Source organism: Amblyomma mixtum, chromosome 7 (genome assembly GCF_055824585.1).
Source record: "Amblyomma mixtum isolate Tamu chromosome 7, ASM5582458v1, whole genome shotgun sequence".
Lineage (NCBI taxonomy): Eukaryota > Metazoa > Arthropoda > Arachnida > Ixodida > Ixodidae > Amblyomma > Amblyomma mixtum.
The window spans coordinates 35574829-35589674 of NC_143018.1; the positions used below are offsets into that span (position 1 = coordinate 35574829).

General features: G+C 50.7%; 1 protein-coding gene across 1 annotated transcript; it reads right to left on the minus strand.

Annotated features, from left to right (window-relative positions):
* Positions 1-657: 657 nt before the first annotated feature.
* LOC149335648 (dual specificity tyrosine-phosphorylation-regulated kinase 2-like) lies at positions 658-14106 on the minus strand. The gene has a single exon (XM_089552243.1). It carries the CDS (start codon positions 13373-13375, stop codon positions 11768-11770), a length of 1608 nt encoding a protein of 535 aa, XP_089408369.1. The 5' UTR covers positions 13376-14106; the 3' UTR covers positions 658-11767.
* Between the last annotated feature and the right edge of the window lie 740 nt (positions 14107-14846).

Here is a 14846-nt window from a genome sequence, read left to right on the forward strand (position 1 = left end):
AAAGCTACACCGGTACTAAGCCTAGCACAGCAAAATGGCGGCGCACAAGGTTCCGCTACCGGGCCTTGCCACAGCCCTGCTTCCTTTAGTCACGGCCTGACAGCTACCGCGATCATAAAGGGTTGAAAAGAAAATGACCGCTCGAGATGCAGGAAAGAAAGTAGAATAGCGTTGTTGGCGGTCACCTGCAGCAAACAGCCAGGAAGGCGCACGCGAATCACGCTAATTTAGTTAACTTAATTATCCACTTTCTCGGACTACTGCAGATGCGCGATAGGTTTCTATCAGAAAAGAAAAGGCGCGAAACGGATCCGCGAAGAGACCGCCTCGACCGGCAATTTTCATTGGCCGTCGGGTTTTCGCGTGGTTTTTTCCGAAAGTAAAAAAAAACATCCTCTACATAAAGCGGGCCTTTTCGAGCAACTACATCATTTATAACGAACATTGATGCCCTATGCAACTTTGCTGTAGAAGTGCAGTACTTTCTATTCTTTGCCTACCAATTGCGTTTCATCTTCGAGCCGCAAGTAACTGACTGATCACTTTCTCCACCATCTTCTGGAATACCAGATCAACATTAGTGGCGGAGCAGGGCCGAGTTAGCCGTCAGGCCAGCTCACTGCCACGACAGCCAAGTAAAGAGGAAGACTGGAAACGTAAGTGTGTAAAAGTTCATCACACATTGTTTAATTCCAGTCCACATATGTACAATGCTGGAAGTTCACATAGCAACCGCGCGCACACACTAAAATGCACACGCACACACACACACACACATGCTATTTCCACTGCCACTATTTCGCAAAAAAAAAAGAAACAACAACGGTAAGTGACAGTCCACGATGCCGCATTCCACAATTCACTAAGCACTCACAAAAGCGTCCTCTGTACACAGGGCTCAGCACACAACACTGACGCCGCCCGTGGCTGAAGGTGCACGGATCCACGTGGCACCTGCACTTGACTAAAAAGAGCATCGTCACCTCCTCCCCCAAAACCCAGACCAAGAAAAACAAAAACAAATAAGCCCAAGGTGAACAACCACCGGGCAGTTTACTAAGACACGAGACAAGGGGGGTAAGGCTAAGCGCACAGTCACCGAGTAGTGCCTTGCCCCCTCACACTGACACACACACACACACGAACTACCGACTTGAACGCTGCAAAAAGAGGAACGGAAAGTCAACAATGCCAGACGCCTTCAAAGCGTACAGCTCCGAAAGTGCAGCTCAACACGAGACCAGAGAGCTGTGTGGTGTGTTGCAGAGAGGTCCACGCACCAACTTATGGGTCCCTAACAAGTGTACAGTTGCTCCAAATGATGCACCTAAGCGAGCGAGGCCAACAAGCAGCCCGGCAATTTACTGCCTTCAAAACAAACCAAGTTCATCAGTGTGAGTTGACGCTAAACGCAGCACAGCCATGGGACAGCACACTTTGCTTAAAGAATTTGCTGTTCACATCTTTCGTTAAAAAAATTTATACCAGAAGAGGCATTGTCAATTAATGCAAAGGACAAATGAAAGTCGAGGAAAACACTTGCTCCATTTAGTTCGTTGCAAACGGTATGGCACCTAAAAAAAATAAAAGCTGCACTTCGCCACCCTCTAAAACGGCCTTGCACACAAGATGCACCAGATGCAACAACCGTCATTTCACAAGACTACGACAACTCACAAAGTTCACATCAGCGACAAGCAAAAGCATACACAGTTTAACAAACGTCCACAAGATGTGTGTATGCAGACCAAACTGCACAGAACTCCAGGGGTCACCCTGCAAGTGATCTCGCCACAAGCAAGACACCTCCCAGAGCAAAAAGAAAAAAAAAGAATAAGAAACAAACATGTTTTGTTCAAGACACTAATTACAGGGAAGCCTGCATGAGAACCAACAGCCCTATGCAGCAAGCATGTAGGAAAAAGCCTATTCCTGCCTGCTCCAGCTACCGCAATCCTGCCTGCAGCGAGTGTCTCAGCTATGGCGGATAAAATAACGGAGCCTAAACCGCACCCTGTCACGCCTTCTTGGCAAGACCACCAAGAGTGCAGTGCTTTGTCAGCAAAGAGAAAAAGCGACTCGCAGCCTGACGCTCGAGAGTCTTAGCGGACGCGCGACATTGGCTGGCTGTTCTGCTTCCCCATCCCAAATGCGGCAACCAGCCTACTAGGCTCGTCCTAAGTCAACCATGCCGACAAAGCACTCCCTCTTTCAACACAATGCAGAGAGAGACAGAAGTGCTGAGCGAGTTCACGCCAAAGAAAACATGGTGACCCTCAGGAGACAAGAACGCACGCTGCAACGCAAAACGAGAACCACAAGACAGAAAATGGTCATGGGGCTTTTGCCGTTTTGAGAAGGCAGAAGGGCCAAGCTGCCAATAACGCAGACGAGAGCCTCGGCAGTGGCAACGAAGGCCTCCAAAACAAAAAGAGAAAAACCACATGAGAAACCAGGAACGGTCGATTACGCCAGCACGGGGACGAGAACGGAACCATTTTTTTCCAGTGACCCGGCCGCCACAATGTCGCAGTGAGTTGCGGCCCTCTTCCTAAATAGAACCAACCCCACCACTGGAAGACGACAGCCCCAGAGAGATCGGTGTTGGCTGCACGACAACTTATACAACACCAAGCCACCACGGCCAGGGGTGCCGCACACATCGACACCCCGCCCTGACAGGGTGAAGAAGAGCTGCGTGGGAGCTATTTAAATGCTGGGCCCGCCAAGCAACAGCGCAGGCGGGTTTTTGAGCAAGCCAAACAAGGGACCCTGGCGTCTGGCATGGACCACCTTAAGCTGCGTCAAGTTTAATACCGCTGTTTCCTAGGGCAAATGCGCAGAGCATCTACTGCCACACATTAGAGAGAGTGAAAAGGGGAGGGAAAAGCAAGACAGGGGAAAGAAAAACGTGAAAAATGAATGACATGAATGAAATGTGCTGTGCTCTCTTAGGTGCCTCAGTGTAAGCGACGTACAAGTTTGCCGCGCCATTTTAAGCTCTGCTTGGGGAACATCTGGGAAGAGATCAGGAGAAGATTCACTGACAACTCCTGGCGAGGACAGCCCCATACACACAATGTTTTCCCTTTTTTTTTTCGGATTAATTTGAAGAAAAAAAGGGCGGCCAGCGTAGACCTTTAATAGAAAATTTCTTCATCAGAAATGTCGCTACACGTGGTTCAGAACATGCAATTTGCAAGGGGGGAAGAAAATAGGGAGATTTGCCAACAAAGCCGTAGAATGCGCGGAAAGTAATAGCTTCAGCAGAAAAGTAAGAATGGCTTCGCAAGCAATGCCCAGAGAGAAAGCTTCAGGTTAGGAGGCAGTGACTGCAAATCTAGGCAACAAACTTGTATATGCACTGTCTCATAACCTCAATTCTGCCAGACATATTAAAGAATGCTAGCACAACACTGATTCGCAAGAAAAGATGCGTCGAAGGCCTGACATAATACCAGTGTAATATCCTGCTCTCTGGTGAATGTGATGTTTACCAAGACAATTTGCAAAACACAAGACTTCCTAAACGCCTTGACTACGCAGAGGCTGCAGGGCTTGCAATGTTTCGAAGTTAGAAGTGCCTACGGACATCATACATAATACCACGGGGGCAATGCTGGACCTTGCAGTGATCCCAAGCAACAGGTTACAATTATATCATCAATCAGGCCATATAGAAATGTAACCAGCCTCTATACGTGGCGTTGATTTTTTTTTTTTTTTACAGCAATAAAACATTACAAGTCATGCAAGCAGAACATAATGAAACTGTTGAGCACGAACTCGATTTCTGAAACTATGTGCGTACTGCACAACCGGCATAGTTGAGGTTGTACCAATCAAAAATGGGTCAGGAGGGAAGCAATGTCAATCCATTGTTGCAAGTCTAAATATTCGAAGCACTACAAAAATTGGAAGAAAAAAAAAGGCAATAAAGTCAACTCCATCAAATTTTTGTCCTCGGTAAAATTTGACTGTATTGGTTTTTGTGTGTCTGTTGGCAATCGTATGGCAGCTACGGATGTGACTCACATTAATTCAAAACTCTTTAATTTGAACTTTCAGTTTATTTGAATGGATAGTTAGGCCCTGTAAACAGTAAGTGCATTAAAGAGGCCACCTTTCATTGAAGTTTTTAGCCACATTAGAGTCTGAAATGTCGAGCAGGCTATTTACTGCAGACAAATTTGAGATTAAAAATTGAATATTTCTTTTGTTTTCGCTGATCATATCAGACCATTCATGTTACAACTATGCTGAGCGCATTAGGGGCTCCGTGACCACTGACTGTAAGTGACTGGCACTCTGTTTAAGCCTCACAGATCTGTAAAAAACAAAATAAAACACACACAACTTTGAAGTCAGTAGTCACCTTGTGAAAGAGGCATGTGGCAGTGACTCCTGTATTTCAATTGTTGTTTACTTGCTTATGAAAGCTCCTCATTTAGCACCAGTAGCTTTTTTGTGATTAGAAGGCGTTAATCAATTAACACAGGGAAACTTCAATTTGTCCTCAGTAACCCTTTAATAGGGTGTAAATCAACAGCTTCAGATCTGCCCATGACACTGTTCAGTCATTAGAGCGAAGTCAACTATATGTGTCGTAATGAGCCCCTCATTCCCCTTCCCTTCACAGTTCAGTCAAGTGAGCTAGGTGACATGTTGCAACAAAGTTAAAAATTAACACAAAGAAAACAAAGGCAGTGTCTAAAAGCCAGGTGAAGGGAGCAAAAATATTAATTATTGGAAACAGTTAGCACGTCTACCTCAAACCAAGCAGACCCGGCCCACGGGAGAGAAATCATCAGGAAAATAAGACTAGGTATGGAGTGCATTTGGCAGACACTACCAAGTAATGAACATCAGCTTACCAAAATCTCTCAAAGGAAAGTAGTTAACTCCCAAGTTCTGCCATTACTCTCACAGGGCCAAAACTGGTCAAGCCAGAAAAGAAAAGGAAACTTGGTGCGAATACTTAAAGCGGGTGTGACATTAAAGCGAATGTGAGGAGCATAAATTCATAAATGGAAGTTGACAGTGCCCAATCTAAATTAAGGCGACAAAATGGACACATGCAGGACTTGCAATGCAGAGAACAGCTGGATAAGGGAAGAAGGAAAAAACGCAGTTAGAGACGGGAGTCAGGTACAGAGATGAAGTAAGGAAATCTGTTAGCAAAGGGCCGCCCCTGGTGGTGAAAAGGGGTTCAAGCTGGAGATCAGTGGATCCGAACCAGAAAACCATGGAGACCAAGAAAATTGGCATGCTAATGTCCTGAACGAGCGCGAGGGTTGAAAGAAGCAAAAATGGCCAGTCAAGCATGGTTAAGGTGTCTTCAAATGAGTGTCTATGCAAATTTTTACAGGGCTGCTTACATTGTGCAGACCTACTAAATAAAGCTCCAACACACTTTCCTTTAACTTTTAACCTTGAATTCACCCTCATTCGTAACTCCCAGAGCTGCTGAGACTGTGCGCAACACATGTGAAGCAGAGTAGCTATGATTACGGCATTATAGGCACGCACCATGAGCCATGTGCTTACAAATGCACATCATACAGCTCTCATTTCCATCAGGAATGCTGAAATCAAAACTTTAAAACACAAGTTCCATTAGAATTACTATTTCAGAATACCCCATCAGGCATATGCACTCCTGATGGCATGCACATTGTTCAACTGAACGAACTCGCAACCTAAGAATTTCATATCTCCGGTCGTGTAAGTACATGCATTGCTCCATTGCAGTGAAAGGTAATGATCATGGTACCAGCTAAAGATGCCGGCACACCATTTGCTTCATTTCCATCAACCATGCTGAATTCTACACAACTTCTTAAGCCGTGAAGCCACGACCATGCAAATACGCAGAAGGTATGCTTACAATCCTAACGACCTTAACTATATCCGACTGAACCTCAAGTAAGCCTGCAACGAATCTTTCCAATCTCAAGTAGAGCCACTGTGGTGGCTCAGTGATATGGTGCTCGGCTGCTGACCCAAAAGCCATGGGCTTCAATCTCGACCGTGGTGGTCGCATTTTGATGAAGGTGAAATGCTAGAGGTCCTTGGACTGAGCAATGTCATGTTAAAGGACCCCAGGTGGTCAAAATTACCTGGAGCCCTCCATTACGGCGGCCCTCATAGCCTGAGTCGCTTTGGGACATATTACCGCATAAACCTAAACCTTCAATCTCAAGTGATTATCTCGGAACAATTTTTCATTGCCATCCTTTTTGATCTCTCCTGCAATTCTGACTAGTGCACATACATCAGCTAGCTTTGTGAGCAAAAAACAGCTAGAGCATAAACGCAACTCTAGCACACAGTTTAATAATTCAGAAAGTGTGTGACCCTTTAAGTCTGCTCCCATGGAAAGTTTCAGGTCTTTCTGTAAAGCACAACTAAGCAAGCAACTCTGCTACTTTTCCTCCTAATGACAAGCAACATCCTGTGCATAATCAACTGCCGCCTAACATAAGTTGCGTGCATGGCATAAGCCATGCCCTTCAGCCTAATAGGATTAATGCTACTTTTGGAGTGGTAGAGAAAATGTCCAATGTTCACAACACAGTTCCTTCCTGGGTGCTGACTGGTGCTTTACATAGCAAGACCAAAAGAATAAAGCGATTCTCATCCAATACCACCAATTTCATTTTTTTGGAATCTGCTCTATCCCTACAGCAACATGGTTGCAACCAGGACCAACCCAACGGCACAGCTAATAAGACTAACAGAAACAAATGAAAACAACAGTTGTGTGGTGCCAGCCTTTGCCTACTGCATCTGTTATCTTACATTCACCTTTGCCAATTAGTTGGGATTTAAAAGCGCTGCTAAAAACATTATATGCTTGCATAATGCAAATGAAATGTACGAGGCAAGGCTGCAACCTCTGGATATGCTGAGCGAAGTGCACGCAAACTGGCTCTCAACCGATATGATAGAGGCTGGTTCATCAGAAGCGACTTTGCAGAAAACATGCCTACCTTACAGGTTTTATGGAGCAAAGTGCACTGCTATGCATGAAACTTGTTCAAATTTGTGCGCAATAGCTATGCATTTACTAGCTACTGGCTACAATGATGGTTATGATGTAGCACAAGTTTTAAGTACCTAGCGCAAGCACAAGCAGAAACAGAAAACCATAAGAGCGACATAGCAAATGCAACAGAGCACCATCGGGAGAAAGAGAGTGCAGATGTGTGGCAGAAAAGGGGCGCTGGTTAATGAGGCACAAACACAACCAAGCAAGAGCTGCAATTTTGTGGTGCAATGTGAAAAAAACAATTTTTCGTATTAGAGCTTTTTCTTGGCAATGTTGCAGCCACCTTTGGTCAAATCTCAGCACCCTCACAGTTTCTCCCCGCATGAGAGAGGGTTGAGAGGTGCCCAGATTTGAAGCAAATGCAAATAAGAGTTAAAATAATTTTCTTTTTCAAGCTTTTTCATTGGAAAAGACGGGAAGAACGGGGTTAGCGGCTAGAATTAACGAAGCACTGTGTGCGATGGGTCTGCATTCAAAGAGAAATCTCACTGCATCCACACACACACACAGCATTATGCAAACATGAAGTTTCTTCAAACGCTCGGGAGAATGAGTGCACGTAAGATGGCACGACGTAATAAAACCAGCAAGAGTGGAATCCACAGTCACAATAGTCAGTGCGCGAGAAAAAGGGAAGGCAAGTACAAAAAGCACAGTGCACTGGATAGCTGCGATTACAGCACATGGTTGTTCGCGTTATGCAGTGCCTGCTCAACAGTGCTCAACACGGCAGGTCAGCTGCGGATCTCAAAAGAGGTGGTCCCAGCACAAGCGAGAAACGGCCCCACCGGAACAAAAGCTGCACGCAGCTATAAAAAGGACCCGGGGGAGCCAGGCTTCCCGTGCCACCAACGCCGTCAAAGACAGAGCGGCAAGGAAGAGAAGGGAGCAGTTGCCAGCGTTTCCGGACCCGCGGAGCAAACTGGGACAGTGGGGCAGCAAAAGGGGGGCTTCTTCCGTGCGGAAGAAGGGACGCTCGAAAGAGACCACACGCATCAGTAGGGCTCCCAGCTTTGCCAACCAAATTAAACTGCAAACGGCGGGCCTTGATGTGCCGGCAAGCAGCGGGACCCATACGAGTGGGCAAGGATCCAATGCCAGGGATAGGGCGGGGAGGTGCTCCTGAAAGAGCAACGGCTGACTAATGAAAAGTGCCGGAGGTCTTCAACCCCTTGCCCGACTGGAAGGGAGGCTGTCTGTCGTGCGGCCCCACATGCACGCACCGGGAGCCAGCCACTTTGGAGCTGCCACAATGTTTGCCAACAACCAATCGGTCACCGACCGCTCCCCCAACCCCTCCGCACCACCTGTGCCACTGAGAACATCAGCTGGAACACCCACTATTCAAGCTACGCACGCCGAAAGCAATCCAACAAAATGAATTCTAAAAAAGAGATACGTGTCACTACAATCCATTTGCCTCTGTTTTAAAAACTAAACTGCATGAACTACGATTATGATGCCAGAACACTAACAAACAGTGAAGTCACCATTGTTTGTACATGAATGCATCAACATAAATGATCCCATTGCCAAGATGTTGAAGTCCTTGATTTAGCGCCTCACTGTAAAATGTGCAGCAAAAGCATGAAGATGACAAAATGCAGAAAGAAAATAGCAGTGCGCTCACGAGAGTGCAAGGGAGCAACAATTCTTCCTTTCACAACGAAAAGGAAGTGAAACACCCAAACTGCAGCGTCGGCCTCACTGTGCAACCGAAAAGAGTGCAGCAAAATGACTAAAGCTGGGGAAAAAAATATGATCAGTGCTTCCCACTGCCATCGTTTGTGCAATGCTTGGCATGAACACATGTGTCAAAAACACCAACAATGCTCAATAGTCAGGGGGCGCGGCACAGAAGCAGAGTAAAGCCTGTGGTGCTAATGATGGTACACCTATGTGCACCCATAGTCCGAAACGCAGGACAGCACATTAAGTCAGATCTACACAGACTATCTACAAGAAGGTCAATGAAAAGAATGTCTACAAGAGCACCACAATCTCACAACCACAGACGTTAGTCGCGTCCGAATCAACTACTCACACGATTGGTTAGGGTTTTAAAAACAAGAGACCCGTCGACACCAGCTGTTTGCAGCAGGCAACTGGGTAAGGCAGGAACGATTCCCTACATCTGCCTTCATTTTCCTTTCTTCTGTAGTTTGTTCAAGCTCGCACAAGCGTGGGCTGCTCAAGAAAGCTGCGCTGTAGCCAAAGCCACCGAAGGAGGGAGGCCCACAAACAACTGACCCCCCACCGCCCCAGCCTCTGTGTTTTGCGACGCCGTTGCCCAGAGTTCATTCAACCAGCCATTGTGGAACGTTGTACTTGCGAAAAAGTCAGGGGGATCGCGCGTTCAAAGTGACACCCGCCAAGCGCAGTTCAGACGGGCGCACATAAAACACTGCGCTGAGAAATAGTCTGCAATTATCACAGGACATTGGCAGTAGTTCCTTCGTTCATCCGTCTTTGCAAACGAAAACGGGCTAAAAGAATCCCGCACGATTTGAAAACGTTGGGCAGTACAAAAAAAAAAGGGGGGGGGGGGGGGGGGGGGGACGCCGCTCTTTCGCTATTTTCTCGCTTTTTTCGCAAACATTTGAGTAGTGTTGTTCCTCCGATACTTCTTTGGTCTAGCTGGAGCGTCGAGCCGTCACCACGATTAGGGAAGAGAAAAACATGAGTATTGTCTCATTTTACCGAGCTGGGCTGGGAGCAAAAAAAAAAAAAAAAGAGGATGCAAAGAAGAAAAGGCGGGAGCGAAGTGGAACTTAAACACGCCGCTAATCAGGCACGCTCACCACAATCCTCGACATTCAAAATGACGCCCAGAAGTGAAAGAGAAGACAAAAAAATCTAGCGCTAGGAGCCTAACAGAAACGCGAGGCCGCCGGCGCACAGCGCGGCTAGCGATCGCGGACGAGGAAGGGGGCACGCATCCAACATGGCGGCCCACTTTGTTCACCGCGAGAAGCCAGCTCCGGTGACTCAGTTTTTTGTTTGTTTGTTTCCCAACCTCTCGAGAGATAGGGCAGGGAAAAAAAAAAAGAAGAGCGGCTCCGCGACCGAGGATCATCATCGACAGAGAGGACAGCGAAGGCTAGGTGACAATGCGGCGCCCCTCGGGCCTCGAGCAACGCTCGGAGCCGTCGCGGCGCCAAGCCTTGTCTTTCTTTTCACGGAGCGACGCCGCGCGCTCGCAAGCAGAGAGGGCGGGAGGAGGAGGAGGAGGCAAAAAAAACGAAAAAGTAGCCAAGCACCTCGCTCCAACCCAAATATAACCGGAAAGAGGAGTTCGCGACCAACCAAGAAAAAAAGAGAGAACGAAAAAGTGCCCGCGCAACCGACGCGGCGGCCAACCAACCCGAGGAGCGGGTGGTAAGAACGAACGTGCATTAGGAAGAGAACAAAGACGGCGCGCCGCGCCGAGCGAAATAAAAATGTAGGGCTTCAAGTAGGGCTAGCAGCGCGCTAAACGCCGTCCGTACACAAAATATCACAGATCTGCGGACTGGTTCCTTTTTTTTCGGCAATCGCGTTCCTTTTTGCGCTTCCTCTTTAATTTTTTTTTCTCTCATCGTCAAGACCCTCATCAACCGAGCCCAACCCCTATTTTTCCGCTTTTGCAGACCCGATTTTTTTTTTCTCTTACAACCGCTCTCGCGTACACAGTTCATGCATGATGAAAAAAAAGAGGTGAATCAAATCATTTTAAATAAAACGGCAGTGCCAGCACAGAGGTCAAATGAGGTCAAAAACCGGGCGAGGTCGGGCAATACGAGGGGGCGCCTAAAAATGCGTTCATCCCTGACTCAACCCCGAAAGAAAACACACTACACAGAAATCGTGAGACACGCACACACACACACAAACCACAGCGTCGTACCCTACGAGTCGAGAATTCTAAGCACAACCGACCGCCAGCACTGTGCTACATCGTCATTTTGACGACAGGTGTTTGTTACGAGAACAGGACATCCAAAACAAAGGACCTCCGCCCAAACCAAAGCTCTTGGGAAAGGCGTCAGTAAAAATTTATATGCGCCCGTTCGTAAGACGAACGCAGGGTTAAAGAGAAACAAAAGCAGGCTCCGTTGTAAACGGGCGGGCCTTATTATAATCGGCCAATTGATTCGGCTGTAAAAATTCATTTGATGAAGAAACGAAAGAGAGAGGAGTGCTGAGGCGGAGGAATTAGAAGAGGGATGTAGCTCGACTTGCCGATACAGGCCAGGTTGGTCTTGTCCGCTCGCGTTTTTTTTTTTTTTTTGCGATACGCCGTGGTACTCCGCAGGTTTGAGGGAGAGTGCCGTGGCGGTGTCGTGAACAGGATAGGGAGGTGACGTAGTACTTACAACGCTCTACGCCCACGGGTCTATCACCACACCGCAGACTTGAGTCACTAGCGGAGAGTCGACGCACATGGTCGCCGTCACCACCAAAGCGGAACAGCACACCCGATTTTTTTCCACCGCAGAAAACCCCGAGAACAAAACAAAGCCCGCACCACAACAGGGATGGTTCTTGAGTGGCGGGAGGGCCGTCGCCAAACCTGTCAGGTTCACGGCGGCGGCGATCTTCGCACGGCGTCGCAGGAGTAAAATGGTGGTCTCGGGCTTTGACACAAAGGAAGCCGGGTCTCAATTTGACGTGACGGAGGGTGGGTTTTGCGAGGGAGGGGGGAGGAAGAAAAAATAAATCCACGCACGGTCATCATCACGACACGGTGTTGCCGATCTGCGGCAGTTTGAGCGTACTCGCGAGCTCGTCACCGAGTCGGGTCGCCTTGGACGCGATCACCGATCGCGACGACGACACCGAGGATCGCTGGGTGGTCGAGTCCGAGGCCGTGGTTTGGGGGGTCCGCGGTAGCCGCCGCCGTAGCCAGGCGTGCCTGAGCGCGGCCGCCGGAGTCATCCGCGTCGCGGGGTCCCACTCGAGGCACCGCTTGAGGAAGTCCACGAAGAGCGGGTCGTCGCAGCCTTTGAGCGCGGTGGCCCAGTCCTTGGAGCCCGGGGGGCCGCGCAGCTTTCCTCGCCGCGAGCGGCCCGCTCCGAGCACGACGGCGCCGTCGGGCAGCGTGGTGACGGTGCAGTAGCGCGGGTATCCCTTGGAGCTGATGAAGTTCTTGGCGCGCTTGGCCTGGTCCAGCAGCTTCTGGGGCGGGGGGCCCAGCAGCTCCATGATGCAGGCCAGCTGATCGGCCTCGTCCTCGCCGGGCAGCAGCGGGTAGCCCGTGAGCAGCTCGGCCAGGATGCAGCCGAGGCTCCACATGTCGATGGGCATGCCGTACTTGGCGCCCAGTATCACCTCGGGCGCCCGGTAGAAGCGCGACTGGATGTAGGTGTAGACCCGCTGGTGCTCGAAGCAGGAGGAGCCGAAGTCGATGACCTTGATGCCCGAGCGGCCCTGCTGCTTGAGCAGCACGTTCTCGGGCTTGAGGTCGCAGTGGATGATGTGGCTGCGGTGGAGCGCGTCCAGGCACTGGAGCAGCGAGTGGGCGAACTTGCGCACCAGCTGCAGCGAGAAGCCCTGGAACTTGTTCTTCTTGATCAGCTCGTACAGGTTGATGGAGAGCAGCTCGAAGGTGATGCACGTGTGGTTGCGGAAGGTGAAGTGCTCCAGCATGTGGATCAGGTTGAACGAGTTGTCGCGGTCCTGGCGTCGCAGGAAGTCCAGGATGCGGATCTCCTCCTGCGCCTGCCGGTGGAAGCGTTTCTCGTTGCGGACCATCTTGAGCGCGACGTGCTGGTGCTGCTTGTGGTCGTACGCCTTGACCACCTGGCCGAAGGAGCCCTTGCCGATCACCTTGAGCATCTCGAAGCGGTACGCGATGTGGTCGTGCGGCACGTGCAAGTACGAGCCCTGGTCGTCGTCGTAGCCGCAGTTGTTTGGGGTGCCCGGCGTGGCCTGGCGCTTCTTGGCGTTGGCGCCGATGAAGTAGATCTGCGGGTAGTTGAATATCTCGTGGTGCTCGTAGGGGCTCAGCTTGTGCATGTACATTTTCATCACCTGCTCCGGCGTGGCCACCAGAGTCTTGCCCGTGCCGCCGGCTTTGTTGTCGGGCGAATCACCGTTCTGGTCCACGTCGAAGAGCTTGTGCACGCTCGACTGGAACTTGAAGCCCGCGATGGTCTGGCTCTTGATGGGCGGCAGCAGCAGGCTGGACCCGTTGCTGCCGCCGAGCGCCGACGAGTTGTTGTTGTTGGCGGCGTTTTTCTCGAGGTAGCCGGCCTCCGACGAGGGCGCCGAGCCGCCGTTCATGTTGGCGATCAGGGACCGCGTCCGCGACAGGGGCATCGCGGGGCACTCCCGCGAACTCATAACCGCCGCTCGCCGCGGCCGCCAGCCGCCGCCGCCCGCTCCGCCGCCGCCGCGCCGAACAAGAGACCCAGGCCTAGCGCGGACATGGACGCTCGGCCGCTTCGGCTGCGCTGCACTGGGCCACCATTATCCTCCGGCTGGCCCCTGTTGCTAGGGGGGCCACGTCACGAGCGCCGCTCACCACCGCCCAATGCGAGACGCCTCTCGCAGTCACGTGGTGCGGCGCCTGCCAATGGACGCTTTCGGTGGAGCCCCACCGCCCAATCAGCTGGTCACCGGGAGAATGGCCTCCCGAAGAGTAAAGCACTTGGAGAGGAGGGTCGACGACGCCGCAGCTTCGAACGCGTCCTGTCAGGCGGCGCCACTTGCCAGAGCGCGTCCGCTCGCTTTTCCGCTGCTGCTGCCGATGCTCGACTGCCGCCGTCTGCGATGCCCGCGCAGGCTGGTTTGGCCAGGTGATCGCCGTCGTCTGCTCGCTTATCCGGCCCGCCGCCAAGCCGAGCCCTCTCTACGGCGCTGCCTTACTTCCAGGAACACGCCTTGGAGAGAGAACCCGCCGTCGCACAGGGAAGGGCGGGCGAGTGATGATGCGACGGTGTAAACAAGGCGGCGTTTTCGCTCACACTGCTGCTGCTTGTGTGACTCAGGGACCAGGACCTCCACGCAATCACCCAGCCCTCGTGGGCAACCCGGGACAGACAGCTGTGTGTGTGACCGCCCTAGCTTAGCTGCGCGGGCCTTTGTTTAACTCGTTCCGCTCCGGGGAAGCCCCCCCACCCCCCTCCTTTCCCCTGCCGCCTCGCTCGGCGAGTTCATTGTTCGGGGCAGGGCCCACGCCAGACACAAGAAGCGCCGAGCGTTCACTTTTTGCGCTGCTGCTCGGACGAGTCAAGCGGGCGCGTTTCTTTTTTGACGTGGTTTTCGGCGGATCACGGAGGCAGTGGCCGTTGCATGCAAGCACGCAGGCAACTAGGCGCCACACACTTTCGTCGAAGTTCGTCGTGGCGGGCGACGACCGGCACCGTTCACTCGAATACCGGCCGTGCAGCTTCTTTTTCCAGTTGCATTTCTCGCACGTTGTTTTCTTTCCTCGGGAGTCGACCGAAAGTCATCGTTCGCCGATTTCGTTTCCCGGCAAAGTTGTTTTTGACCTTGCCGGGAAAACACGGAACTGTTTCAACCGAACTGGAAGAGAGCGTCATTCATGAGAATGACAAGATATGAAGACTAACGCATACCACCGGACACAACTTTAAAACAGATTAAATGGAATATGGATACGTTGGCACCCGGTCGTACTCATACTATATGCGCGCATAGGTCATGCTTTATATCCGTACGTTGGCACGAGTTGCGCAAGTGCTCAAAGAAATTGCAGCGTTTATCTTTTTTTTTTTTTCCCTGGCTCCGCGCTTCGCTTGCCACGTTGCGCTAAGCTTCGCACCACGGTAACTACGGATAAGTGCGTGCA

What these genes read in the sequence shown, in the direction of transcription:
- LOC149335648 (XM_089552243.1), bottom strand. Translation starts at nt 13,375, where the DNA reads ATGAGTTCGCGGGAGTGCCCCGCGATGCCCCTGTCGCGGACGCGGTCC.